Below are 27,344 nucleotides of genomic sequence, written 5' to 3' on the forward strand. Positions count from 1 at the left end.
TAGGGGTTGAGCTGGGCTTGCAAGCCCAAGGGGTGGATCGATGCCGCTCGCTTGCTAGCACTTTCCCCGAGAGAGACCCTTGCTTGGTCTCCTCGGGCTGGCTCTCTAGAGCTGGCCCTGTCCAATAGAATTATTCAAATTTCAAAGCTTTTGCTGATAGAGACTTGGGGGCGGTGAGGTGGGGGGAGCGAGGGTTGGGGGATTGTAGGTCGCTAGAGAGGGAAGGTGATTTTTTTTTTTGAGAACCGCTAAACACTCGTCGCTCTAAATTGTATAGCGGGATCTCTGGTGTTATTTTTATTGAGTCTGTATACGTGGGTCAGGGTGTTCAACAGAGGTGAAGCATTGTAACAGGCGCAGGATTAGGACGGAAGTGGTAGGATAGTACGATGGGCTGCAGAGACGCAGCTTCCGGGTCGGTAGTGGTAGAGGTAGCGGATGAAGGTAGTGCTCGTGGGAGTGAAGTCGCTACGAAGAGAGAAGATCGGGTCTTCTTCGCGGCGAAGTTACCCCAGGTGGGTGAGGCACTGCCAGGTGAGGAGGAGGAGGACGACGAGGACGAAGAGGACACAGGGTTAGAGGTCGAGGTTATTGTACTGGCGGATTCGAGTTGGGAGTATACAACGCACGTGGGAACCTGGAGGACGGAGGATAATCGTCGGGTGGTAAGATCAGGGCTGGGTGGTAGGTAGCTGCCGAGAGTCGGCGAGGATGCAGCGACTGCGCTCGACGTTCAAGAGGTCGCGGACTCCCACAGGCGCAGAAATGAAGTCGCAGTCGAGCCTCGAGGTGCCCAAGCAGGTCAGGTCAGCCTCCTTCGACGAGATTCAGCTGGAGGCCAAGCGACACGACGAGGCCAAGGAGCGCGAGAAAGGTGGTAGGATGATGGATCTCAGGGCGTCCTCGTCTTCGTCCTCATCGTGCTCGTCGGCCAGGTCCCAGCAGGAGCAAACTGGAGCTGTAAGGAGATTCACCACCCTGAGAGTGCCGCAGCTCCAGAGTGGTCAGCGCTCCAAGAGTTTCGACGCCTGTGGTAGCGACAGGAGGTCCACTTCCGGTAGCGCTAGTTCTACACCCACGATTCAACTATCGGGGTGCTATCATTGCGCCTGCGTCGAGGAGTACAGGAGTCTTCACGCGAAGAAGGACGACGCCGGCGAGTCACCCTCAGGTTCATCCCGAGAAGACGGTGACGAGGAGGATGCGGAAGACCTTGACGCGGAGGGATACGAGGAGACCGACTTCGAGGATGAGGACGAGGAAGGAAGTGGGGAGTCGAAGAGAGACACCAGTCCTGAGATTCGAGTGACCTTAACGTCCACGGACAAGCCTCGGTCACCCGCTACCTCGGATAACGATATTCCCAATGAGACCCACTGTCAGCAAAGAAGACGCTCCATAGCGTCGCCGAAGCTCGCTCGGCAGGAAGCTTTGACCTCGTATCCCGTGGAGCTACCGGCAATCTTTGGCTCGGCGGATGACGAAGACGAGGAGGAGGAGGATGACGAGGAAGAAGATAATACCGCTGGCGGTAAAAGTAAACTCGTCGTTAGAGACATCTTTCTAACCGTACCGGAACTCAAGAGAGATCGTGCCGCTTCCGTTGACTCATGCTTCAATAATAACAAGGCTGACAAGAATGACAATCATGACTCCCTCGCGGTGCCCCAACAGAGTACCAGGTCGAAGAGCGTCGATATTGTTCTCCCTACCGATGCTCAAACAAGATACACTGCACTCTTACCCTCGAGCGACTCTCATTCCATACGAGGGTTGGTATCCTCCTTGGATTCACTCAGCATGACGAAAAAATCTTGTCGTTTTATAAAAGAATCATAAAATATCTTAAAAATATAAAAATATCTTAAACAGCCATCACTGGAATTTTTCAGGAGATGGTGCTAGAGCTTTTGAGACACGTGCAAAAGACAGAAACAAAGATTAGAGTACTGTAGGTTTTCCTGATTCATGTTTCGTGGGTGTATCAGAAATCTCTTTTACAAGTCTTGAAATAAGTCTTACGTCCTTCTACATCCCATGTATATAAGGCTTACTATTTTGTATACTCTTGATGCTTTTAAGTCATATGACTTCCCAAGATTACAAAGAAAGCTTGTGGCATTCTGAACTAGGGTTTCTTGCGTGCACTATTGTGCATTAAATATCAGGTTTATTTGATACTAAACTCTAGTGCGTAATTGAACATCCAAGTGGTACGGTACTATCTGGATATAATGATTTATTTGCAGAGGAAGAGAGGAGACTGGTCCAAGTGGAAGCCAACGAGAGCCGAGATCAACACCAGACTGGGGACCAGGTGCCCTAAATGGAGAACATCTTTGGGTGCCAACAGCAGCTTCTGGAGACTTCTGTTATGTCAACGACTGTTCCGTAAGCTGTCATTTTCTTTGGATTTTTATAATCCTTTTCCTTGCTCCTGGCAGTCATTCTTTCTGCTGACTATATATAGCTGCCATTATAAAATCAAGGATGGTTTATCTTACAGAAACATGGACCACGTCTCAAGTGCGCAGCGTGCCGAGTGGTCGCCCACGCCTGCTGTGCCGGGACGTTGGGCTTTGCCTGCAAGCCGAGTTTTCGTGACGTCGGGGTGCGGCAATACAGGGAGCAGACTTCAACTCATCATCACTGGGTGCATCGTAGATCGCAAAAAGGCAAATGCGCAAACTGCGGAAAGTCCTTCCAGTCAAAGTTGAGCTTCTCGTCGAAGGAAATCATCGCTCTGAGCTGCAGCTGGTGCAAGGCTGCCTATCATAACAAAGAGGCTTGCTTCAATATCCAAAAAATTGGTGAAAACTGTGAGCTTGGCAGTCACTCTTCCATCATCGTACCGCCATCTTGGATTGTCAAACTTCCTCGCAAGGGTAGCTTCAAGAGCAGTTTAAGAAAGTCGCCCAGGAAAAAGAAATCGGGTGGTACTTTAGCTGGTACTTCCAGTAGGAGGAAGGTCAAGGAGAAGGACAAGGAAAAGGATGAGAAGGATCATGGAAAGTTATGGGTCGTCAAGCCTATTCCTACAGTGACGGTAAAACCGGTTCTGGTATTCATTAATCCTAAATCCGGTGGTAACCAGGGTGCTAAACTCCTGCAGAAGTTCCAGTGGTTACTCAATCCTAGACAGGTTTTTGATCTTACTCAAGGTGGACCTAAGATGGGGTAAGTTCTAACCTAAATTTGACAAATCATCTTCTGGGTGTTCATCATCAATTTGTCATTTCATTATTATTTTGCTAGATTGGAGCTTTTTAAAAAGACACCTAATCTAAGGGTCCTTGCCTGTGGAGGAGACGGTACTGTAGGTTGGGTCCTGTCGATCCTGGATCAAATTGGCGTCTCACCACCACCTGCAGTAGGTGTACTCCCGCTTGGTACAGGAAACGATCTTGCCAGGGCTTTAGGATGGGGTGGTGGCTACACGGATGAACCCATAGCAAAGATCCTGACAAACATTGGCGACAGTGATACTACTCTTCTGGACAGGTGGCAACTGACAGTAGAAAGAAATCCCGACGCCCCCAATGACGATGATGCCGGCAAGGGAAAAGAGAATCTTCCTCTGAACGTGGTCAATAATTATTTCTCGTTAGGGGTCGATGCGCACATCGCTCTGGAGTTTCACGAGGCCAGAGGTAAATTAATCAGAGAAACAAGAAGAATTCTGATGAATAATTACCATCAATTAATTATATATTTATCTTCTGCAGAGGCTCATCCAGAAAAATTTAACTCGCGGCTGAGGAATAAAATGTTCTATGGTCAAATGGGCGGCAAAGATTTGGTTAGACGGAAGTGGAAGGATCTCTCAGAATTTGTGACTCTTGACTGCGACGGTCAAGATTTAACACCAAAATTAAAAGAACATCGGGTACACGCTATTGTCTTTTTAAACATCGCTTCCTACGGTGGTGGTACTCATCCATGGGGTGCTGGTAGCGGAAGTAAAGAACCAGCTACCGACGATGGCCTCATTGAAGTTGTTGGTTTGACAACATACCAATTGCCTTTACTCCAAGCTGGTGGTCATGGCACATGCATAGCTCAGTGTAGTAAGGCCAAACTTATTACAACAAGAACCATTCCAATGCAGGTAACTGATCTATTAGTTAGCACGTTATTCCTGTTTCTGAAGTAAGTGCGAATAAAAATGATTAAATTGCAACTTGAAGGTCGACGGGGAAGCCTGCCGTTTATTACCCTCAATAATAACCATGAACTTGCTAAATCAAGCGACGATGCTGGCGAAACGTAGAAACACTAGTAAACCTCTCCAAAATGTAGGAGCCAAATTGGAGAGGTTAAAGTTGCCAGTTATGAGGATCAAAATGTCGGACTATGAGAATTATCACTCCGATAAAGACAGACTGAAGAAGGCTGCTGAATCCTGGCTTCAGGAACCTTTGGATCTGGATGCTACATCGGATCTTGAATCTCTCAGGGCGATCCTGAGTAAAGAACATCCGATGGACACTTGTTGCTTCTTGGATTGTAAGTAGATAAAGAGTGAAATAGATATAGATAACGAAAAATCCGAGAACTAGCTATCTTCGAGAACCAACCTAGGTTAATTTCGGTCGTCCACCCTTTGCTCATGCATTCGCAAGAGAGGCTGGCGCCAGCCAATTCTTTTATCACCGGGAACTAACAAGCCGGTATGATCTGGGAGTTGGGGTGAAACAGGCCCAACTCCATCAAAACGAGAGCTCTGACGGAACCTATCAGAAGATACGATAACTTAACTGATTCTGTCGATTTTCGAGGGCGCGTGAAATCAGCAAATGCAACTGGATGCACAAACGGGAACGGACGGTTACAAAAACGCACGGCCGCTCAGGTCGCTAGGTTGCGATAGAGAGGGTCGAAGGAAGCTTCAGGCAAATAGTGCCGGAAACAGAGAGCGATTGATCGAGAGTGTGACAGACCGAACTGGAGCTATAAAATCGAAATTCCTCCACCAATTAATAAATAGGAAGTGCTTACCGGAGCTGGTTCAGCTAATCCGTGAAGGCCGAGAACTGCATCTCGGGGATAATCAGGGGGCACTGCACCATAGCACAACACTGCACTTCCGAAACACACGCGGAAAATCTAAAGGATTTTCTGAATATTGCGAGAACCACACACACGAGAACTTCCTATACTGTATAGAAAACGCGGCTAGAAAAACTATCAACAAATAGCCCGGGAGCGCGAACCATCTCGAAGCACCTTGATCGGTGTCCCAAGACAGACTGCTTTAAGCAGTCTATTGACAATAGACAAATTCGAGAACTAATCGTTCTGATTGGTCGAGATACTTATAGCCCATAACTCTTCCTTTCCCGTAGCGAATTGGTAATAACTTTTGGAGATCATCCATGGCCGCTTACCCAGGTCATCGGGCGACATCTGGGCACCCCATCCTTAACTCGGGTCAGAGGGTTATTCCCATGCCCTTTACCGTATCAAAAACCTTATCTCAGCCCGCTCTACAGCCCTTTGCCTTTCTCCAATGGGGCGCCGGTACTGCGCCCGGGGTTCTACCGGTCCGTGGAGACGTCTCCGTCGGGTACTCTCCTCTGCCGGGTAACTCGACCTCAACTCAACAATAATGAGAGCATTGGCGTAATAATATGAATCAACCCGAAAGCATAGCTTCCGAGCAGGGTGGCGACTCGAAGGGAACCAGAAAGCGAGAACTTTATTTGAATCGGTAGGCGGAATCGCCTTGTGACCGTGAATCGAAATCACGTAGACAAGAGTTAAGGACTAAAGATCAAAGATACATATGTAAATGGATCCTCATAAAGATTTATAAATATCTATTTAAGCCTGCACAGCAGAAAGATTCTTCAGGATAGACAGAGCTCAAGAACAGCTACACTTTGTGACTGACGTGGCCGCCGACGCAATCTATGTCCTCGAGGAAGGTTCCTCTGCACCAACTTCGACGGATGCTGATACAGGGAACAACAAGGAGGAACCGGAAACAGCTCAACCTTCTCCAAGGTACCATAGAAGCTCTGGCTCATATAACCCAGTACTCCCGGCAAGTTAAACTCTACTTGGGACTATCAAAGCAGTGAGGAATCGGCCCGGACGGTACCGACTGTCTCGGAGAAGACCCAGGAAGTCAGCAACCCTGTAGCAGATCAAAAACCGGAAAGGCAGACGTCGCGTAAGTCTGAAGCATTGGCCAAGGAGAAACCTGAGGAATCAAGGAAGTCCACAGAAATAGAACCACTGTCGAGGACGCAGGACTTGAATGAGGATCAACTTCAAAAGGAAATGGCCAAGCAGAGTTCTTCTAAATCAGCCTCCTCGACGGTGGCTGGTCAATCTCATCAGCAGACATCATTGGCATTCATCAGGTACGGTCTTACAATGACACGTGCTCATCCCGATGAGACAATTATTCATTCATATCCCTCTTTCAGTCCTCGTGACAGACTCTTCAGCCTCAGTTCAGAAGTTCATACGTTTAGTAGTGGCCTCTTGGAGAAGACCTGTGACGGGATCCTGAAGGCAGCAAAGATTGGTGACCTTCCAGCCCTGAAGGAGTTGCACGAGAGAGGATATTCCCTGCTGTCGATCGACGCAAATGGACAAACGGCGTTACACCTGGCATCCAGGTACGGGCACAAGGACATCGTCAGGTACCTGATAGCCTGCGCGCCACCGACTATTTTAAACATGGTCGACAATGACAAGTAAGTTCCCGTCAATTTTGGTCAACCTAAATTTGATCGACTAAACATTATTAATTATTTTTATAGAGGTCAAACGGCACTGCACAAGGCTGCCCAACAGAAACGCAGGTCAATCTGCTGCATGCTGGTAGCTGGTGGCGCAATGCTGACAGTACAAGATCGTCATGGTAATACACCACGTCAATTAGCACTGATAGCAGAGGACAGAGATCTTGCCGCATACCTCCACAGTCAGTATACGTTCTATCTCCGATAAAAGATCATTGAAAATCAAAAAAATAATTATTTTCGTTAATTGCCTTCCTAGGTCAGGAACAGTTCCAGCTAGTCACGGAGGATATGGAGAGCGTTCTCTGACCCATTGCGGTGCACGTAAAGGCGTAGAGACAAGTCAAGAGGAAAAAGAAAAAGAATAAAAATAGAAAAAGTAAAATGGGTGAGAGAGAAAAAGAGCAGATAAAATATATATACACATTAATAATATATAACATAGCATCGGCGAGAGCAACTCACCAAATTACGATGCAATTTTACTTTTCAAATTCGTAAGATTTCGTCGACGACAATCCAAATCGAGCGTCGCAACGACTTCTAGAGTGATAATCACATTTTTTCGTATTATAATATTTACATTAGAGATTTTCGGCCCAGCTCGACAAACCTCGTACTCTCTTTTTACACGGTTACCGGCAAATTCTCCGGGATTCCGTTTTGTTCTCTCGTATCAATTTTCAATTGCTATATCACATACGTATAGTTCATTCATTATAAACGTTATCAAGAGAACCTACGTGTGATGATAAGGGAGTAGGAATTTAATCCATTCGATTTTTCACGGCTTTGTACTTATAACGTTGCTAAGCTCTACAAGGACCATTGGAAAAGAAGAGGGAGAGAAATCAATTCAATCAATATAGGGCGAGCTACCCATTTACCGGTGAACAAAATAAAACTGAATAAAAGACAAGGGATCGATCAAATCGAAGACAAAAGAGTAATGAGGTCAGGCTTATCAAAATCTAATCGTTTACGTTATATAGAAACAAAAGGGATGACACACTCGAGCATAAAATTATAGATTTGAGATTCTATATATAAAATATATATATGACTAGAGACGGTTTTTACGTCGGGACAAGTATTATTATTATCTCGTTATCATAATCTTACTCTATTTGAAAATGGCGCGCGTGTCAATAACAATTTAAAGTGTTGCCGAGAAAGCTGCGTATATCTATTTAGTCGTTACGAAATTATATTCGGTACCAAATGAAAAGGGGATCAACGTACGAACACCAATTAGTTCTTAGAGGCGGTCTATTACTACTGTTACTACTACTATTACTACTACTACTACCGCTACTATTACTATTACTGATACTACTACTATTACTAATACTATACTACTGCTACTGCTATCCATCTTCCAACTATCTGCTGTCGTATAAGCGATCCACTGTGCAGAGAGCAGAAAGACCCTAGGTATTTTCAAGGTCAGGCCAAAGAAAAATATTTTAAAATTAAAACAGATTAAAGGAGAGAGAGAGGAGGATGATGAGCAAGGAACATTGAAGGATGATAAGATAAAACGAAGATAATGTAACGATAGACAATTTATATACAATATTACAAAATTATTGACAATTATTTTAAAAGAAGGCTTCGAGCCATTTTCTCAGAGGAGAAAGTACTTTTTTCGGGGGACGATATTACATTAGATTCTTTAATGACCTAAATGAGGATGTTTTAGTCTGAAGCCTGTATTCGGTACGTCTAGTGACGCGAATCAATATTGATGTCGGTTTGATAAAGGAAATAGGAGTTTACGAATTTTTCAAACAAAAAAAAGAAAGAAAAAGAAAACATACAAGGAAATCAATGATACCAGCATATTGTATCGTTAGTTGCGAATTGGCATTGAATTAATATGATTATTATGTTATACTATAGTATATTATATTATATATATATACATACGTAACATATGTATATCTATATCGCATCGTATCGTATTACGTATTTGGATACATTATGGAGAGTTTAATGCGAAACGTCAGTGGCGTGTTCATGGAATTTTTTCAAGAGAGCATCGATTCCCGGAGAGAAACAAAACGAAAGATAACAAAACAACATAATGGTAAAACATTAAGGCGAAATTCCAAGTAAACACCGTCGCGACGCTTTCGCTCTATAAAAAGTATATATATCATATATTAAAATTAGAGTCTTACTAAAGAATTTTTGGAGTACGAGTACTTAACGAAAATGCCTTCTACGGTCCACACTAATAATTAGCTAAAAAGAGAAAAGAAAGGGAAAGACTAAAGAGAAAGAAAAAAATTAAACGAGTTGCGCCGACTAAGTAAACAGAGTCATATGTGAGAGAGAGAGAGAGAGAGAGAGAGAGAGAAAATAGAAAGTGCAAAAAAACGAAGGAGAGCCTAGACACGAAAAAGAAAATAATTATTACAATTAGTGATTAACGCGAAGAAAAAGAAGAAAGAAAAAGCTAAAGCTAAAGAAAGAAAATAGAAAGTGCAAAAAAACAGGGAAAGACTAAAGAGAAAGAAAAAAATTAAACGAGTTGCGCCGACTAAGTAAACAGAGTCATATGTGAGAGAGAGAGAGAGAGAGAGAGAGAGAAAATAGAAAGTGCAAAAAAACGAAGGAGAGCCTAGACACGAAAAAGAAAATAATTATTACAATTAGTGATTAACGCGAAGAAAAAGAAGAAAGAAAAAGCTAAAGCTAAAGAAAAAAAAAGAAAAATAAAAAGAAGAGAGAAGATAACTAAAATGAAACACAGTATTGCCTTCCTCGTGGGGGGATTCGGACCGCAAATTTCTTATGTTATAGAGCAATAAAAGGGACAATCATAAATTTCGGTCCAAAGCCCCACCCCCAATTTATCTATTGATTAATTTAACCAAAATTCTGATCATTATACCTAATTATATCGTTTGACCTCGTCATTTCTTGACGCACGCGTACCCATGCATTTGTATGCATATGAAGAAGGACGCATTGAGTCTCGATGAAAAACAAACCCCTTTGCACTGAACCAAAAAAATCCTCGCCTTAAAAAAAAAATGGCCTTTCAATATTGTATTTCTTCTTAAACCGCTGCATTTCTTTTGATTTATACAGACACGTGCATAGGGCGAACAAGGACCTAATCGGCGATCATATCTCATTCCCAATGGGACCCATCAGTCCCACTTGGAATTAAATGACTGTTTTCTGGGCCCTAGTGTCTTTATAAACAAAAAAAAATAATGACCCTTCACCAATGGGAATAAAAGAGTAATCCTTCAATGGCAGATATATCCCATTGATATAATTAATGATAACGTATACCTTGACCCTTGTGGCTTATCAAGTGAATTCTCTATAATTTGTAATATGTGATGAAATCCTGTTGATTATTATTATTGTCATAATTAACCAGGTCATTATTATTATTGTCATCGTGAACACGTATCTCTTATACTACTGATTCCTCAGCAACAAACACCAAAAAAAAAAAAAAGGATAAAGAAAAAGTAAAGAGGAAGAAAAAAGTTGAAACGAATAAAAAATAGATATATGCGTATAATGGGACTTTCTCTATGGACAATGGAATCTAACGAATGTGGTATTTTAAAAACATGCGGCCTGTTGATATAACCACTAAGAGATTATTATTCTATTTATTATAAATTATAACGTTACGATTAATCTACATTATTATATTAAAACGTGGAGAATATTTTACCAATTCCCACGCCTGTTGCACGTACGTGGATTAATGTATCCTACGTGTATCTTGGACTTAGACACGTTACACGCGCAGTTACGTAAGAGTGCGTTAAATTATTAAGAAATAATCTTTTTTCTTTTCGAATCATCTATTACCACCTTAATGTTCTCTTATCCAGTGATTGGCGCTTTATCACGTTTATTCGCGCTACGTCGTCTAGGTGCAATTAATTATATGATCAATTGATTATACGATTAATGATCGTTTGACAGATTTATTTTTTTCAATAAAAGTCCTTCGTTTCTGGAGTAAATTAACAATTAAGTTATTGTTACCTTTAGTCGAGAGGCCAGGACGATTGGATGATACCGTTGTGAGAGCGACGATTGATGGTGATGTGTGAATTAAACTGACAACGTGTGAATTCAACGATGCTCTGTTTGAGAATGAAAGTTGAGAGCATGAGCGAATGAAGGGGGTCAAAAGGGTGTATATCGTGGGAGTGGTGGGAACGGTTGTGAAAGAAAAAAAGAAAATCATAATGGGAAGGGAAAGTGACGCAACAATATTATTGCCATTTTTTATAGTACACAAGAGAGACAGGTAGTTTCATTAGAATTGCCAACCCTAGATCGAAGGCGCGTGACGGACCTACGATTCACTACGAATGAAACGCTTTCTATTGAATTATTATAAGTAGACATCTCTATAAGGGTTACTCATAATAATTGATTGACCCGTGGTGAACCTATCATTGCTAATTGTTATATTGTTCTTATGATTCTCATTATCATTGGGATATATATATATATATGGTCATTGCTATATGACTTTATTGATTGATTGATTGATTGATTATTATTAAGAGTTTGTCGCCAGGATCTCCATGTACGATTAGGATTAATCCAGGCGGCGAATTGTTTCAGTACTTTCCAATGGAATCTCAACGTACTTCGTATATCTACTTATGTACTCGTTAGTTACTGTATAACTGAACTATACTATATTTTCCTCGATTTATCATATTTATCTGTAAGGTTTATTAAATTTTACAATAATAAAGCACTTTATGATAGTAGATCCATGGTGGACTGTGACCATTTTAATTATATCAACCCAATTGCATCAATACTCCTCGTCTGTGCCAGACATCTTTATCGTCTCCTGAATAAGCAACCGGAAGTGCGCATATTAGGATATTCCTTTGAGAATCGACGTAAACAGGAATTTGTATAAAGTCAGTGGAATGTTTTTCGTGGATATCGTTCAGTTCGTTTTTATCATTGAGAGATTCTTCAGGGAGGTACGCTAGCTGGCAATATGGTGCAGCCGCCACTGGTGCTGCTTCGGCATCTAGCTCCTTTAAGGTGCCCGCAACGATTTCTGCACCTGCGTTAAATATTGATTATTTTTCTTTCTTTATTCCATATTTTATTTTTAATATCGTCGTACACTTACCTGAGATCAGAAGACCTTTGATGATTATTGAACATTGCCATTCTTTTTTCTTTGAACCTTCAAGCCAGTTTGCGTGCAGCTGCAGGTTCTCTAGAGGGTGCTTGCAGATGCGAGCTGTGTGCTGTTTCAGGGCGGCAAGGAATGCACGTGGACGCGCGAGGCAAGATAAGTCTATTTCCTGAGGGATATTATTTAGGTTCGAGAGATATTGCTGACGGGATAGCAGACTGTTTACAAATGGGATGACTTCCTGAGGTCCAGCTGGCCATTCCTCTAACCATTTTCTTGGAGCCTGTAAATATGGTGGCACTTTTAAGATATCATTTATTTTTATCCTTACGTTTAAAGTACCTTAGAATCTGTAATGGACGGTGATTCACTTTCCAATCTAACTAAACTCGTTAGACGCCTGATTAAATTCCTTTCGTCTTCGAAAAAATCTAGTAAAAGATCATCATTCTTTGATTCTGATCGCTGCGTAGGACTCGAGATCACTGATCCTCGTTGATCTAATAGATCTCTTAATTCTTTACGAATCTTTGCTTTCAAACTTTCCCGCACTCCTGCCTCATTGGTATTGATCTCTCCTGTAACTAGATCTGTAAGGGAAATTTATCAATTAGTTTCATCAGCAACAACATTATTTTATCATATATTCTAGACTTACTTTGAAGAAGAGCAATGGCTGCCTCAGCGGCTGAACGTTCCCAAGCTCTGTTTGCATTTGCAGGTAATCCAAAATAATCCTTAGGTGAGTCTACGTCCTTCAATTGTTCCAGGAATTTAATTCCATTTTCAGAATTGATTTCAGGCAGCCTTAAGATTCCGCCTAGTTTTACTCGACCACTAAACACATCTCTGGACCATATATTTTTGAGTATGGACTGAAGAGCTCTCATGTCAAATGCATCCTGTAATCTTCCACCATAAATAGCAACATCCAATAATCCACGTCCAGCATCCCAATCTCCTGAATTATCACGTTCCTGATTTTCTTTAGCAAGTTCCTTAACAACCAATTCAGATGCAGCTTCGAGGTCTGCTTCATTCCATTCGTAAGCCGTGATCCAGCCTTGTGGCACAAACCGTCTACGTTCCTGAAGGATTGCATGTAGCCAGGATAACAAGAAGTTTCCTCCTGGATACGCAGAAGACTTTTGACGTTGTTGAAGCTGCTGAAAGGATCTTTTAACGTTCCTCTTCACACCTTCCGGTGGTTCGTATGCCAATTTCAGGCAGAGTCCTGCAAGACCTGCATAAAATCCTGAACACTCCTCAGTTGTCAACCAGATGCGTGCAGTTGGATTTTTGTCGACAGTGCACATGGGAGATCGTAACAGTCCTTCTAGTCGTGGTAACCAATTTAATGCTAATTGTAAATTGCTTAATAGTAGCCAGCTGCCTTCCCTGAGAATATAAAATGCAATTCAAATATGCTTAGAGAATTTATTAACGCTCCTGGTTATTTACCTGCAGGCAGATTCAAGAGCAGTTTCAGCCTGAGCCACTTGTCCTTGTCCTAATGATATTTCTGTAAATCTTATACTGGAACTGGTACGTCCTGCAGCTGCAGCACGTAATTCCGAAGCAGGATCTGCTCCTGGAGACAGCAGCAGCAATATCGGACGAGTTTTACAGTCCTCAGCAATTTTTGCTAAGGACCACGAAGGAGGAGCAACGTCACGTACAGCTGAAATCAACAATTGTAGTTAACTGATTCAGAAATTATTATTATCACTCCCTTACCTAATTGTTCTGCTGCCAATTTAGTCATTGCCGTGTGTAGATGATCAGGACGCAATGCTTTCACTATTAGTGTCTTTTGGAAAAGTGTCAAATCACTTTCAGCATATATCTGACCAATATTTTCGAGCCAGGTTGTTTTCAGTTTTGATGCGACCTATATAAATATAAAGAAAGTTAATTCAATGAACATAAACACAATATCAATTAATCCTAATTAATTTACCTCAGGTAAAGCAGAACCTAAAGCCATTACGGACGATGAACGTTCCTCAGGTACCCAACTGGGAACTCTAAAATTTGAATTCTCATCGTACGCTGCTGCTCCCCGAAACAGCAGTCTCTTCTCCACTTCCGATACTGGATTCAATGAAAGCGCCAAATGCAAAGCAACAGCAAGTCTGTGCTTTCTGTACGCAGCTGTCGTACAATGATGAAGAGTCAATGTCACGAGTCTTAAAAAAAAAGTTCAGTTACAATATAAGAAAAAGATCGAAAAAATATATAAATACTCAATTATAATATTACTTCTTTTTCATAATTTTCCGACTTTCATCTGCTTTCTCCTCGTATACGCTGTTCCGTGTATCTCCCGCTTCCAGATAAATATCTGTGAAAGCTTCCGCAGAGAAAACATAAAGTGGACTCAGGTATCTCAATGATTTAACAGCCTCAAAGAGATGAGCAGCAAATTTAGCAAGAGGCTCATGATCCTTAGCTCTACGGGATACTTGATCGAGACTCTTCTTGCTTTCTTCGAGAGCTAAAGCAATCTCTTTAGCTTTCAACTGAGTAGCTTCCAAAGAGGCAAGGAGTCCGCCTTGGGATCCTTGTGATTCCTGAAGGAGATCCTGACCCCTGCTGGCCCCCAGTTGGGCTAACAAGTCAAGCCTTGCTGCGTCTCTTTCACCGGATAATATTTCTTCACGTTCCAAGGCTTCTCTTCTTTGTGCTTCTAATTCTGGTGTTTCCCTTTGCAAAGCTCTTTCAACGAATCTCTCTGCCAGACTCCTAACACCTGCACCAAGTGTCACTCGCATGAGTACAGAGTCAGCTTCCCTAGGTAGATGATCCAAATCGTCTCGCCTAGTTGCCAGAAACAGTTTAAAGCCTTGTTGAGGTGCTAATGTTCTATCGCCAAGTCGCAATGGTCGCTGACGTAGCAATGGCAGCAATACAGTTGGTAATTCAACCAGCTCTTCAATCAGTAACGGTTTACCAAACCGTATAGCCAGCTCTAAGGTCGTGAGAAACCTTGAACTCTGCGGTTCTGTCACCTCTAACCTGGTACCGATATTAGACTTGAGCCAGGTAACAGCTACACCTGAGGAATCCAAAAAGAGTGGGACCAATGGACCTCTTAACACGCAAGAAGCACCTACTAAACTTCCGGTATCCGCAGGAAGTCCTTGCGCCCGCCATTGAAGTCTTTCTCGTTCGGAAATTAATAGATCAATAGCTATTTTCTTTGCTTTATCATCTTTTACTGAAATCTGGTAGACCAGAAGAGCAGCTGCAGCTGCAGCTTCAACATCTAATCTGCCTTTTCTTGCCGTAAGTTCCTCGAATTGTGTTTGCCAATCTGTATGTTCGGCATCCAGTTTATGCAGGAGTGCTCGTGCAGTTGCGAGACTAGCTTCAGTGGCTTCCGAACGCAATTGCAATGCAGCTGCGCCTCTGGAATGTGCAGCCAATTCCTCTTGCAATTGAGCAACACGACTTTCTACAGAATTCAAACCTGCAGCTAGTCTTCCCAGCTGCGCCTCTGCAGCAGCAAGTCGCCTAATGCCGTAACAAACATAGTACCATATATGAAACAGTTGTTTTCATTGATTTAATAAATAGATTAAAACTCACTCAGCTAAGAGACGCTGTTCTCTCTCCAGTGGTGCCACCTGTTGCAAAATTTTTCCATATTGCAAATTAGCAAGGACCCAGGCTGCTAAGGGTGCGGCTGCAACTGAAGCACGCCTAGCTGTTTTCTCTTCAAAACTTTCAGGACGTTCTTTTACTAATTTCTCAACTGCCTCCAGGCTGCTGACCGAGCTACGTCTTGCGTCCCATGATCTGAAACCAATTGGCAATATAGGTACTGAAGTAGATTTGAAGTGGGACATTTGAAATTTTACCGAATCTCATCCTTGACTCCGCGTTTTGCAAGAAAAGTTTTCATACTGTTCCAGGACGTGTCTCGTATTCCCATCAGTCTGAGGACCCCTTCCAGAACATCCCTAACTGGTGCTGGTGGTGCACGAAGGGAACGCACTTCCGCCAAAGCGTCAGTACCAATTCCGGCAACCGCCTGTGCTGCTTGTTCAACTAGTGGTTCTACTTTACACAACTCTCCTTCGATATCGGCCTGAAGAATAAGAAAATTAAAAGTAGTTAGGCAAACATTTAATTGTCAATTGCATCATACTTTTCGTCGAGCCAATTCAGCACTTTCACGCTCCGTTTCAGATTTCAAAATTGTCATTTCACCCCGTTGACCTGTCGCACCCCTCATGGTCGCTGTTATCTGTTCTAAGGCAGCTGTGGCTTTACCCTTCTCAGCCTGAAAAAGAATTGCTTAATAGAATTCATTTTTACTTCAATTTTAAAACAATTCCATTCCTCCTACGTACCTCTAATTCTTGTCGTTGTTTAGTTGCTTCATTTTCCAGCTTAGAAACACGTTCTCCAGCTTCTCTGAGTCTGCTGATACCAGCTTCAAGACTGATAAGTTTCTTTTCAATATCCTCAAACCATTCCTCCTTCAATTGCTTCCAAGAATATAATAGAGCAAGGAAACGAGCCGGTGCTTGTTGCTGACTAGGTGCTCTAAGGTGGGTCTTCACCAAGGCTTGAACTCCTGGTGATTCTTCTTCACTTTCTTCAGCCATACCACATTGCTGTATTGCTAGTTCACTAAGTGGTCTTTCTAGAGACCACCATTCGCACCGCGGATTCTGTCCAATTAATACACAGTGTTTTAAAAGTCCAGATCGTAGCAACCAATCTTCTCTGGAATCAGCAGTGTCCAGGATAACAGCTACTCGTAAAAGACTTCTTAATCCTGAACAATATTATTTTTAATAAGATTTATCCAATTAAATATGACGTTACTATAAAAAATATATTTACTGTGATAAAAATATTGTTCCAGACTTCCTGGAAAATCTTCTCGTCTCGCAAGATCAGCCAGCGGAGCAATGAGGCCATCGAGTTCCTCGGTAGCCATCAGTCCAGGAACTTCTCCTCTAGATACAATGGCGCTGGCCAGGATGGCTAAACCTACTTCACGCGCGTGATGCTCTTCCAGGAGAAGAAGGGTTGGTTCTCCATCGATACCAGATGCTTGGATAGCTGACCTTATTGCTGCTCTACTACGTCCTTTGTAAAGATAGCTTAATTTTAATAACACAAGAAACTGAATTGAAAAATTGAGTTTCTCATTTACCAGGTCCAGAATCAATCAGACGTAAGGATGACATGGTAGCTGCTAATCTAATTGCAGATTTGCGACCTGCACCAGGTCGACCGACTAGTACCATACCACGTTGGCCACTTCCCATAGCCCAACTGACACCTGAGAATTGTTTTTGGTAGCATTAAATATTTTTAATTATTTTTCAACAATCATGCTAATACCATACCAGCCACAATTTGCAAAAGATGAGGAGACATCGATGCTTGAATTGGTTCTCCTTCTCTGGCACATTTTGCAACTGCATTTTCAACTTCCTTTCTCCATTGTTCTTCACCAAACGGAAGCAAACCAGCTGCACCGCCTTTCCAAGCATAGATATCATCTCCAGAAGTCTTACCTCCTGGTGCACGTGATGCTATTATTGATTCCCAATGAGATTGTTCCTTGATAGTCAATCTGAAACATGAGGTCATAAATAATTAAATCTTCACTGTATCTAGGTGCAAGATGCATTTCGGTTCCCCGTACCTGCATTGAAACAATCGACGTCCTGTATCCAGTAAATATTCAGTGATCTCTGACTCATCTTCTGGGACAGGGTAAAATTTCAAAGCATCTGCCCAGAGTGCTAAATCACCAGGTGTCCAGGATGTGATTAATTCCTGCGAAGTTAAAACCGATTGGAAAGCTTCAAGCATTGCTGGCGCTAGACGAGAGATCCACGATTCGACCATAATTTTTCCTCCTTTCAATGCATTTCTCAAATGCAATTCTATTATGGCAACACTCTCCTTCGAACTAGGATTCCTGGAAAATAATATGTATTGAAGTTTATTGAATTTGAATTACAATAAATCAATTACTAACGGCATGTAATGTGTGGCGAGCAATGATTCCAATCTAGGATGCAATTTTGTTTCGGTATCTCCTGTAAATATGGCAGTCAATGGAATTCTGGCATATTCCAAATCGTCCTCGTGAAATCTTCCCTCCTGTAAGAGTTCCCGTACGAGTTCTTGCAAATCTTTGGATGCTAGATGTAAGTCCTCCAGAATCAGAATTAGACGACTACCATTCCGTGGTCTATAGGCTCTTCCATGGGATGAAGAGTCTACCTGAACGCAGGCTCTTTTTAGGCGCAAGATCAAATCCTGAGAACCGTAAAGGGATGATCCTTTTACGATCATTGATGACTCTCTGTTCGTATCCTTCCCTGATAAGATTGCTGCTGATATCAAAGTACTCTTTCCACATCCCGCAGGGCCTCGTACTATTACAGGATGTCCTGAATCCAACCAGGGAAGCACAGCTTCCAAAGCTCTTTTTACCGGACCAGAAAGAGACAACGGACCGTTTTCTGTTTTCAAAATATCTACAGGATCACCAAAAGGTTCTATTCTATCAGTTTCTGAATTGTACAGAACAGCAAAAGGTCTTTGAGGATCAGGACACCAGCTGTCAGTTAATTGGTACAGCACTCTTGCCAGCTGATCTCTGGAATTGGTATCTTCGATTTGACCGCATAGAGAAACTAAAAGGGCATAAGTTCCCATGGTTCTCGTATTGGAATTTTTAAGATGCGACAGTGCAGCTTCGATCAAGCCTGCAGCTGAAGATCGTTCTCCATTATTCTTCAATACAGCATCCGCAGCAGTGCTTAGGTGAGTATTAGCAATATCCTGAGCTAACGATGATAAGGTTTCTAATCTGCTAGGCAAAATTAATGATTTAGGCATAAGGTTTCCAAGATGGACGACACCCAGACGAGAAACTGTAGCAGGACTGGCACCATCGAGTTTATGAGTTTCAAAAATAAATCTGGTGCCACTTCCTAATTTGATGCCTACACCATTAGGTAAAGTTAGAAGTCGATTGTCATCTAATGCTGAATTCAAAGCTTCGGCCCAGCTAGGTTCTACGTCACCATCCAAAATAATCCATATGGTGGATTCACCAGCTGTAGATACAGCGTTAGACAAGAGTCCTTCCTTCCATTCTCTCGTAGTGGAATCTACTTTGCCTAATAATTTAGTCTTTGGCATAGCACCAGGATAAATTAGAATTTGCGTAACAGGATTGCCAATTCTTGACAGTGCTTCTGTTAAAATTATTCTTATTAACGTTTTCCCACTTCCTGCTGGACCAACAATTGCTACGCCTGCTCTGCTTTTCAATTGGTTATTCAGTTGCACACATGTCTCAGCCACTTCCTGTTTTAGCCCCTTAGATTCACAAAGATCAACCAGAATGGATTTGAGATCTTGTTTAGTTGAAACAGAATCCAAAGAAATGTCAACTTTTGGAAAAACGTCAGATAACAACGCCAGGAATTTAATTCTGTCACTTTCAATGAGTTTTGGCATAGTAGAAGCTTTGATAGCCAGTAAGAGTCTTTTGGTCTCATCAGAATCATCCAATTGAGCAGGTTCAATGGCATCCAGAACAGATCTGAGAGCCCTAAGTCCCCAATCATAGTGTGGCTGTCTAGACAATAATGTTTCCGAGATATCCAAAGTCTCTACCAATTGTTTAGCTAGAGTGTTCGCTTCGAGAAAACCTGCGCATTCTAAAAGAGCACGTACTATGTCTGATCTGTCCGGATGCGCCATTGCTACCGGTCTAAATAATCTTGCCAAGGAATCAGGCAGTTTATGTCGTCCTCCATATTCACTACCAGCTGGATTCATCGTGATAAATACACAGCAGTCAGAATCCAGAGTGACAGTTTGATTTCCCAGTTGGACTTGAATCTCTCCGTCGCGCACTGCTTCCTGAAGAGGTCTTACAAGCATTGCTACTGCACTTAGGGTCTCTTCCTCTAAACGATTGAACTCATCAAAGCAACCCCATGCACCAGCTTGAGCCAGACCACCCAGAATACGTTTCATGCTACCAGCATCCATTCCTGATCAAGTGTTATTTCTCATTAATCAATTTGTCAACAGTTGATCCAAAATTTTAATATGTAATTTATTACCTTCGTCACAGTTGAAGACCAATACTAATCTTCCCAGAATTGCCCCCAGGGCCTTAACACTCTCTGTCTTTCCTGTTCCAGCTGGCCCCGTGGGACTACCTCCTAGACCCAATTTCATGGCTTGCGTGAGAGCCAGGAAGCACCTTTCTGTTAGCGGTGTTCGCACTAGGCCTACAGCTGCACCTTGGTATTCAAATTTGTATTTGAATTCCGCACCAGCACATTTTACAATTGGTCCTTTATCCTGTTCAAAAGATAATTGGATTCGTTTAATTATGGTAAACAGAAATAGTATTTATTTTTCTTTCAATAAAATTACGTACACTTCTGTAACTTCGTAGTTGCCTGGACCAGGTCCAGGATGATTTACCATCATTGGAACTCATCCCCAAGAGGGTCCTTGCCACTCCCAGATGATGCACTGTGTCCAGAAGCAACCCTCTAGCTTTTAATGCTATCAGATGTTCTCCAGTATCCTCAAGACCTCTGTATCTGGCTCTTTGAGCTTCCAAAGACTCAACTAGCTTCTTCAGGGCTGATCCTCCTTCCTTTACGGCACTTTCACAGCGTTCCGTGAAGTGAATCCTTTCGGAGAGTAATAAGACCTGGGCAGGATATTGGGAAGGATCCGGACTTGAATCGGATAAACATTTTTCTAACTTTTCATTCAAAGTGCTCCTTATCTCTTGCTCTAAATGTTTTAACCACTGCGGCAATGATTCTGTCAAGTCAATCGGACTGCGTAGCTTCAAAATTTCACCTTCTGGAGATATCACTGATATCAGTCGGCCGTTTTCTCTCTTCACTGAACCAACACCTTGGTACAATTTTGGTAAATGTGCTTCCAATCCTTTTCCACTACCGGAAACCAACTCAAGCAGATCTTCGTCACTGAGAAAATATAATCTGGGATACGAAGATCTCTTTTCCTGAAAAAAGAGAAATTGTATGAAGTTTCAGGAAAGAATGGATATAAAAACTCAGGATATACCTCTAAGAATTCATCGAGACTTCTCTGACATCTATCAAGAAGATCTTTCAGATTTATTAACGCTGGAAGCGGAAGTCTTCTCAAAGATGGAAGTCCTGGATCTCTTGCTACTTCTCCCATGAGGTACCTGAATTCCTTATCAGCTCTAGACCATCTTCCTGAATCATTTGGCGCTGCCCCACCTCCGTAGACTGGGTCAAGGTACACCCACTTTCGCTGAACCGTACTTAGAGCTTTTATTCTTTCCTCTAATTCAGATAAGGCAGACTCACACCGTGCAGCTCTGGCAGCGAAACGTTCATAACCAGCTGCACCTTTTGCTCCTTCCAGAAGAAGTCTCAATTCACCGGCCCTAGCCAAGAGGCCGCCATATTCTCCCACTAGCATTATTCTTGAATTCCTGCTGTCTTTAGATTCCTGTAATTGTAGCGAGGCTGAACCTTCCCAAGATTCTAATTCAGTGATGGCCTGACGTATCCCACTTTCTGCAGCAGCCCTTTTTGTAATTTCCTGTATGGGTGATTTCAAAAATTAATGAGACTATAGATCAGGACAACTAATATATAATACCTTTATTCGATCCACGTTCTCCTCGATGATCTCAACTTTACTTAGAAGATGGCCCAAGGTAATATCTCTAATATTAGCTATAGGTAGATTCAAAATAGTTTTCAATTCCGCCCAGTGCTCATCAGCAAGTTCATCTCCACGAAGAAGCTGAATCCATTCAATGGCTTTTCTAACTTCTTTAATCTTTTTACTAACAAAAGTATCAACTTGTACTTTGTTTTCATTTTCGTTGATTTTATCATGTTTTTCTGAACTCCCCTCAAGTTGTATTTGAATTCTAGTTTCCCAGGAATCTAGCCAGTCATGTAACCTGGGCAATCTTCTTCTAGCCACTATCCATTCTTCAGCTTCCTGTTTCTTTAACTCTTCAAGGAATTCAAATTGGAATCTACAATTTGACTCTTCAGCATCCAACTGCGCTTCAATCTTCTCAAGTGAATCTTCGTCATTGAAAATATCATTTAAATCAATACCTATTCTTTTACAATCAGCATCCAATGACCTTTTTTGCTCTTTTAACGCTGTCCAACGTTCCCTCATGTTTGATAACCATTCTAAAGTCATTACATCTGGTCGTGACGACCATTTCGTCTCCCATCTTTCTCTATCATCTCGCAAAGCTATACCACGATGGCGAAGATTCACTTTGGCATCTTCCAGTTGACGAGCTACTACAGTTCGATGTCTTTCCAAACGTTCTGCCAAACCTTCCGAAGCTGCACGAGCACCGCTCACGCCTGTAAAAAGTGTTACCAATTAATAATAATTAATAATATTAATCAATTGTAATTACCTTCTAGGGTCTCTCTCGTCCAAGCAGCTAAGACTCTACTGAGACCAAGAATAGCTTCCAATTCATTTGCAACTCCAGCTGATTCCACCTGGATACGATCATGAGCTTCATGAGCAATTCCAACTTCCTCAACTGTACGAGGACGCTTATCCAATTCTTTCCCGGCTGCAGATAAGAATTCCATAATTGCGACCAATCTGGATGAAGCTTCGGTTCGAAGATCTGCTGATAATCGTTCCCAGTATCTTCGGGAAGCTGATTCAAGATCATTTCGTGTTGTCGCTGTGTCTATAGTAATGCACCATATCTTGACCTCGTTACCCCGTAATTTTCCGACCTGAAATCAATGATTTTATGACACAGGTAAAATGTTATCATCTGCATATGTAATAGACTCCTACCTCCTGAGCCCACTGTTTTGCATCTTTAAATGCTCTTTCCCATTCCTGTGGTGATTTCCCTTTTAATCTGCAAGAATTGTTAAAATATCCAATTGCAATTCCAATTGTTTTTTTTATAATGAGCTTACCGTTCTCCAACATCTATTCTAGCTGGCGCAGCTAACGGTATCCATTTCAATCTAACGGATTCAATAGCTGAAAGTCCTACTTCGGCTTCTTTATAAACTCCACCATACAGGTAGGCGCTTCTTTGTACAAGATCACTGAAGTGTCCATCAGCAGGATCACCAACTCCTCGAAAATTTGTTGGAATTGCCAAAAATCTTTTGAGACCAGAATACACCTTGGCGCGAACCTCCTCCAAAGATGGTCGCCATTGCAGAAATCCATCTCTAAAGGTCAGTTCTATTCTGATCTCTGGCATTCTTCTAAGCAATGATGGAAGCGCTGCCCTAATAAATGAAGAAAATACAGATATATTAAACTGTAAAAAACAATTTAATATCCAACTACCTGTAAGCAACCCCTAATGCTTTTAGCAGCTGCCGATCCCAGTGAAGTTTCCAAGCTTTAGTATTTCCGTATTCTGTATCCACTTGATCCACCGTCATTCTCATCCTCTTAAGAGTCTCTTTCCAAGCACCCTGATTACCAACTAAATTTATTGCATCCCCTTTTAACAAGCTTGCCACGTTGTCCCGAAGGGTCGCGTGCTTAGAGGCTAATTCGAAATTTTGTCTAGTGAATTTTTTTACCTGCATTAACAGATATTAATTTAGATTATATTCATTCACTTTTTTATATAAATTTGTTACACTTGCCAATTCTCGTAATCTATTGATATAGGAGTCTACGGCCTGTGGCTCCGACCAAGCAACACCAGATTGCTCTCTAACAGCCCTTGCCAATTCCAATGCAGTTGTAAGCATCAGTGGTCTCTGAGATGGTACCATTCGATCTCCAATTGTATTATGAAAAGTAGCAACTTGCTGCAAAGCTATTGCTCGACCAGCAAGACTACCAGCCTTCTCTACCAATTCTCGTATCTCTCGTGGCAATTCCACTCCTTGTCCCGAGAGTGCTCTGGCCTCTCTTACAAGGGTAGTTAGACGAGGGTCATAAGTCACCCTCATCATACTGCTTCCGGTCAGTTCTACTACCGCGGAATCAATACCCAGCGACAATTCTTTTTTAGCGATTACTTGTCTCGTCTCACTTATCCAGGATTCGACCAAATGTTGCTTACGCGCTTCCACGTCTTTCAGAGCTGCTGAAATTTTCGACGCAGCATCCTCATATCCTGGTAAATCACACAGGAGCTCCTTTCCAAGTTTCTGTAAACTTTCCAGACGCAATTCAGATGCTCTTGCAGATTGAACTTCCTGGAGGATTTTTGGACTGTCTAATAAGCGGTCGGTATCAGGACCACTCTGGCAGGATTCTGAAAATTATGTGAAGGAAGAATTTTGAAATATTTTCATTTCTTTTATGGGTATACTTTACCGATCAGATCGCCATATGATGAAAGTAGCGATTCACGTTCTCCGCGAAGAGCACGTCGAAGATTTTCTCTTTTCATCAATTCTGAGTATCTTCGAAATTCAGCAGCCATCGACGTTGCTGTTTTGCTACCGGATATTTGAATTCGTAATTTTTCAGCGACCTTCTCTTCCGCCGGTACCAGACCTTCTTCTACCCTTCGTTTCAAACGGTCCCATTCCAGGTAATTTTGATCCTCATCGATTTTCACTGGATTAAAATATTTTCTGAATAAAATGGGAATTGTGTTTATTATTCGAAAACGTACTTTGAGCTTCATCGAAATTTTTTAGCAACGTATCAGTTCCCAATGCTGTTCTCTCACTGGTAGTCAGTAATCTGGTCAGTTGACGATGCTGAGCCCGAAGTTCAGCAATTTGTCTGAAACATTTTCGAAAAATTTATTCTATCTACCCAAACATATTTTTAATATTTAAGTATTCTTTACCCAAGTCTTTTTGACAGTTTTTCACATTTTACAGGAACGAATCGTGGTCCTTTCCAAGGATGTAGGGAATGATGAGGCCAGAACAATCCTGTAAGTCTCTCTGATAATGTTACCCATTTCCCAGTAATTTTTGCTCCAATTTTTATCGTTTCATCTCGAGCCTGAGATTTATTCTGTGGAATCTCACTGATAAGAGATTCTACAAGAAACACCACTTCGTTCCCAATAACATCCAATAAGGACTTCATATGATCTTCTGAGTATGCTGGACCCTCCAGCTTCCAAAGATCATCGACGTATCCTGAAACAGCTTCCAAGGCCTCCTCGAATCCGGCTAAACCTTCCCTAAAATAAAATTGGCATCAAAATAAAATTTACGTCCTACAAACTTTGAAATATTTTTTAAAAATTTACCTAGATGCAGCAGCACCTTCCAATTCGACTCGAATATTTTTTAAAGCCGACACAGCCTCTTCAATAATTTGTTTATCTTGCGATCTTTTTGCTTCGCCCCGTCTTCTCTCCCAACGGGCTTCCTCTTCAGCAACGGAAGATGGTGCTCCAGGTCCCAGAAGATCTTGTTCCAATTTCTTCAAATAAGATTTACTCACTCCTGAAGAGTGCAAGGAAGGCGCCCATACATGTTTAATGACTTCTAAAAAAGCCTTTTTCCCACCATCGCCAATCGAGGCAACTTGCACCAAATCATGAAAATTTTCCTCGGACACCGTAGAAGCATTTAGCTAATAATAATAATAGTAATAATAACAATAAATTAATCCATTACATACATATAACGAATAAAAAAGGAAGAAAACCTGTATTTGAAGTTACCTTGAAAAATACCAAAGTATTTTTGCCAGCAGGTAATTCATTTGTAAGTCTCAATCCATTGTCACTAGGTTGAGCACAAAGTGTCCTGCAGGTTCCTTCTTCCAGAAATTTCTCCAATACAGGACGTTCCGTATTTGAAACATCATCCTTGCTTGCTACTCCGAAAAAGTGACTAGCGGTATCCACAATGAGGCTCTTACGTCGATCCAAAACTCCCATGATGCTTTCCTTTGCAAAATTTTCAAAAAAATCATTCACCACGAAGTTCCTTTACACGTGGCTCGGATGCAGTATACGGGATAGCCACCAGCAGTCGAACTATCATTGCTGCGTTTCTATGGCAACGTTTGCACAACAAACTATACGTGCCAGCTGTCACGGCCACGTGGTACGCGGTATCACGTGCATCGTTAATCAATGATTCTACGTGTGAGCCGCCTATTGAACAATTTATGTAAAAGTTATATATGCTGTAACCCAATACTGATTGGCTTTAAAGAGTGAAAAAAATCGTACTTTTGGAAGGCTGTAACTCGAGAGCAGCTAGGAATCAATCTTTTTCTTTGAAAATTTAAAAGATCTCTTAACGGAGAATAGTGCACAGAAGAGGTTGACACTATTCAAATTGCGAAACGCCTACTTTCGAAAAGGCACCTTCATTATTTGTGATCGTCACCAAAAATATTTTATTGGTTTTGAAATTTAAGTAAAATCGCACCTCTGGGATGTTGTATCTCAAAAACGACTGGGAATTCAGCTTTTTCCTTAAATTCAAATTCTCCGATTCGTATCAAATGAATAACTTAATTCCAATTTTCGCCGCTTAATCTCTTCTTGTCTCTTGGAAAACTGGTGAACCTTCTACGCTCAAACTATTGCATACACAGTTGTAAAATCGCACGTTTGGGATGCTATTTCAGAAACGGCTGGGATTATATCTTTCTCTTCGAAATTTTTGAAACATCTCCAGATACAGTAAACTGAAATATTTGCACGCAGGGTGCAACTTAAGGTTGTTTGAGAATAAATAATTTTTGCACACATATTGATCAAAGATTCGAGAAGGACAAACGTGAGTGATAGGTGTCGACAGGTTTATAAAAAACAGTTCAAATGTTAAATATGAACAATACGCTTCTCAATCTCATTTGTTTCCTTACAATGATCGGTAACTATCATATGATTATGAAAACTATAAAAATTTTAGCAACGTTCATTGGTGACTTCGATTTTATCCCACCCAGTATATTATTATGTATGAATTGTAATTAATGTTACAGCATATTGATTAAACATGCGAGAAACACACTCGTGTCTGCAGGATGTGTGTACACATGTCTGCTATTTGCGTCTAGAAGAAGAAGACTTTATTCAATGACGATTATGGAACACATGTGTACACACGTTTGCATGTGGGTATATATATATTACATGTGTGTGTAACAGGTATCGATATATGTCCAAAAATTAGTTAATCATAAACACGGGATCATGAAATATATAATAATTTTAGCAGCGTTCACTGGTACGTCATCATTACCTCAAACTGGACGAAACACAAGATTGTAAGGAGATTCTGCAGTACTTCCTTATGTATTCTAGCAACGACTTGACCGCCCTTGGATTTTTGGCATTTGGACGTCCCACCACGTTAAATCGTCCTTGGTATGATGCACTTGACTGGACTTCAATCAAGCCCACCATTCCTAAACCTCCTGCCTGCTTAGTCGATTGG

General features: G+C 41.7%; 2 protein-coding genes across 6 annotated transcripts; one reads left to right on the forward strand and one right to left on the reverse strand.

The window, feature by feature from the left end:
* The first annotated feature begins 546 nt into the window (after nucleotides 1-546).
* Nucleotides 547-9,035, forward strand: LOC107273708 (eye-specific diacylglycerol kinase). 4 transcript variants are annotated; one of them, XM_015752175.2, is made up of 12 exons: nucleotides 547-665; nucleotides 758-1,772; nucleotides 2,250-2,391; nucleotides 2,507-3,177; nucleotides 3,256-3,650; nucleotides 3,726-4,108; nucleotides 4,188-4,506; nucleotides 5,829-6,006; nucleotides 6,078-6,368; nucleotides 6,435-6,707; nucleotides 6,774-6,937; nucleotides 7,015-9,035. In XM_015752175.2, exons 2-12 carry the CDS (start codon nucleotides 766-768, stop codon nucleotides 7,062-7,064), a joined length of 3,873 nt encoding a protein of 1,290 aa, XP_015607661.1. In that variant the 5' UTR covers nucleotides 547-665; nucleotides 758-765; the 3' UTR covers nucleotides 7,065-9,035. The 4 variants fall into 4 exon arrangements, with proteins under 4 accessions (XP_015607661.1, XP_015607659.1, XP_024946835.1 ...); XM_015752173.2 differs by lacking the exon at nucleotides 547-665 and having other exon boundaries at nucleotides 688-1,772; XM_025091067.1 differs by lacking the exon at nucleotides 547-665 and having other exon boundaries at nucleotides 688-1,772; nucleotides 6,483-6,707.
* A 1,979-nt stretch (nucleotides 9,036-11,014) lies between these two features.
* Nucleotides 11,015-27,243, reverse strand: LOC107273727 (cytoplasmic dynein 2 heavy chain 1). Of its 2 annotated transcripts, XM_015752220.2 has the most exons (32): nucleotides 27,150-27,243; nucleotides 25,610-25,837; nucleotides 25,190-25,518; nucleotides 24,776-25,120; nucleotides 24,596-24,708; nucleotides 24,292-24,537; nucleotides 23,610-24,229; nucleotides 23,302-23,543; nucleotides 22,917-23,240; nucleotides 22,789-22,855; nucleotides 22,388-22,724; nucleotides 21,595-22,331; nucleotides 21,025-21,534; nucleotides 20,357-20,962; nucleotides 20,034-20,277; nucleotides 17,924-19,961; nucleotides 17,585-17,863; nucleotides 17,283-17,512; nucleotides 17,087-17,215; nucleotides 16,771-17,019; nucleotides 16,272-16,702; nucleotides 16,067-16,201; nucleotides 15,777-16,006; nucleotides 15,505-15,714; nucleotides 14,176-15,429; nucleotides 13,874-14,102; nucleotides 13,651-13,804; nucleotides 13,375-13,594; nucleotides 12,572-13,311; nucleotides 12,256-12,503; nucleotides 11,905-12,196; nucleotides 11,015-11,835 (listed from the first exon to the last, which is right to left on the reverse strand). In XM_015752220.2, exons 2-32 carry the CDS (start codon nucleotides 25,826-25,828, stop codon nucleotides 11,558-11,560), a joined length of 12,285 nt encoding a protein of 4,094 aa, XP_015607706.1. In that variant the 5' UTR covers nucleotides 25,829-25,837; nucleotides 27,150-27,243; the 3' UTR covers nucleotides 11,015-11,557. The 2 variants fall into 2 exon arrangements, with proteins under 2 accessions (XP_015607706.1, XP_024946848.1); XM_025091080.1 differs by lacking the exons at nucleotides 24,292-24,537; nucleotides 24,596-24,708; nucleotides 24,776-25,120; ... (1 more) ...; nucleotides 25,610-25,837; nucleotides 27,150-27,243 and having other exon boundaries at nucleotides 11,258-11,835; nucleotides 23,823-23,826.
* Nucleotides 27,244-27,344: the final 101 nt, after the last annotated feature.

Source organism: Cephus cinctus, unplaced genomic scaffold, assembly GCF_000341935.2.
Source record: "Cephus cinctus unplaced genomic scaffold, Ccin1 Ccin1_scaffold1841, whole genome shotgun sequence".
NCBI lineage: Eukaryota > Metazoa > Arthropoda > Insecta > Hymenoptera > Cephidae > Cephus > Cephus cinctus.

Bases quoted from the DNA above. Each gene is read 5' to 3' on its own strand.
- LOC107273708 (XM_015752173.2), top strand. From the start codon at position 712: ATGCAGCGACTGCGCTCGACGTTCAAGAGGTCGCGGACTCCCACAGGC. The intron at 2,392-2,506 runs GTAAGCTGTCAT...TTTATCTTACAG, and splicing joins GTTATGTCAACGACTGTTCC to AAACATGGACCACGTCTCAA. The intron at 3,651-3,725 runs GTAAATTAATCA...TATCTTCTGCAG, and splicing joins GGAGTTTCACGAGGCCAGAG to AGGCTCATCCAGAAAAATTT.
- LOC107273727 (XM_015752220.2), bottom strand. From the start codon at position 25,828: ATGGGAGTTTTGGATCGACGTAAGAGCCTCATTGTGGATACCGCTAGT. The intron at 17,020-17,086 runs GTAAATGAGAAA...ATCTTTACAAAG, and splicing joins TCTGATTGATTCTGGACCTG to GACGTAGTAGAGCAGCAATA. The intron at 11,836-11,904 runs GTAAGTGTACGA...TATTTAACGCAG, and splicing joins CAAAGGTCTTCTGATCTCAG to GTGCAGAAATCGTTGCGGGC.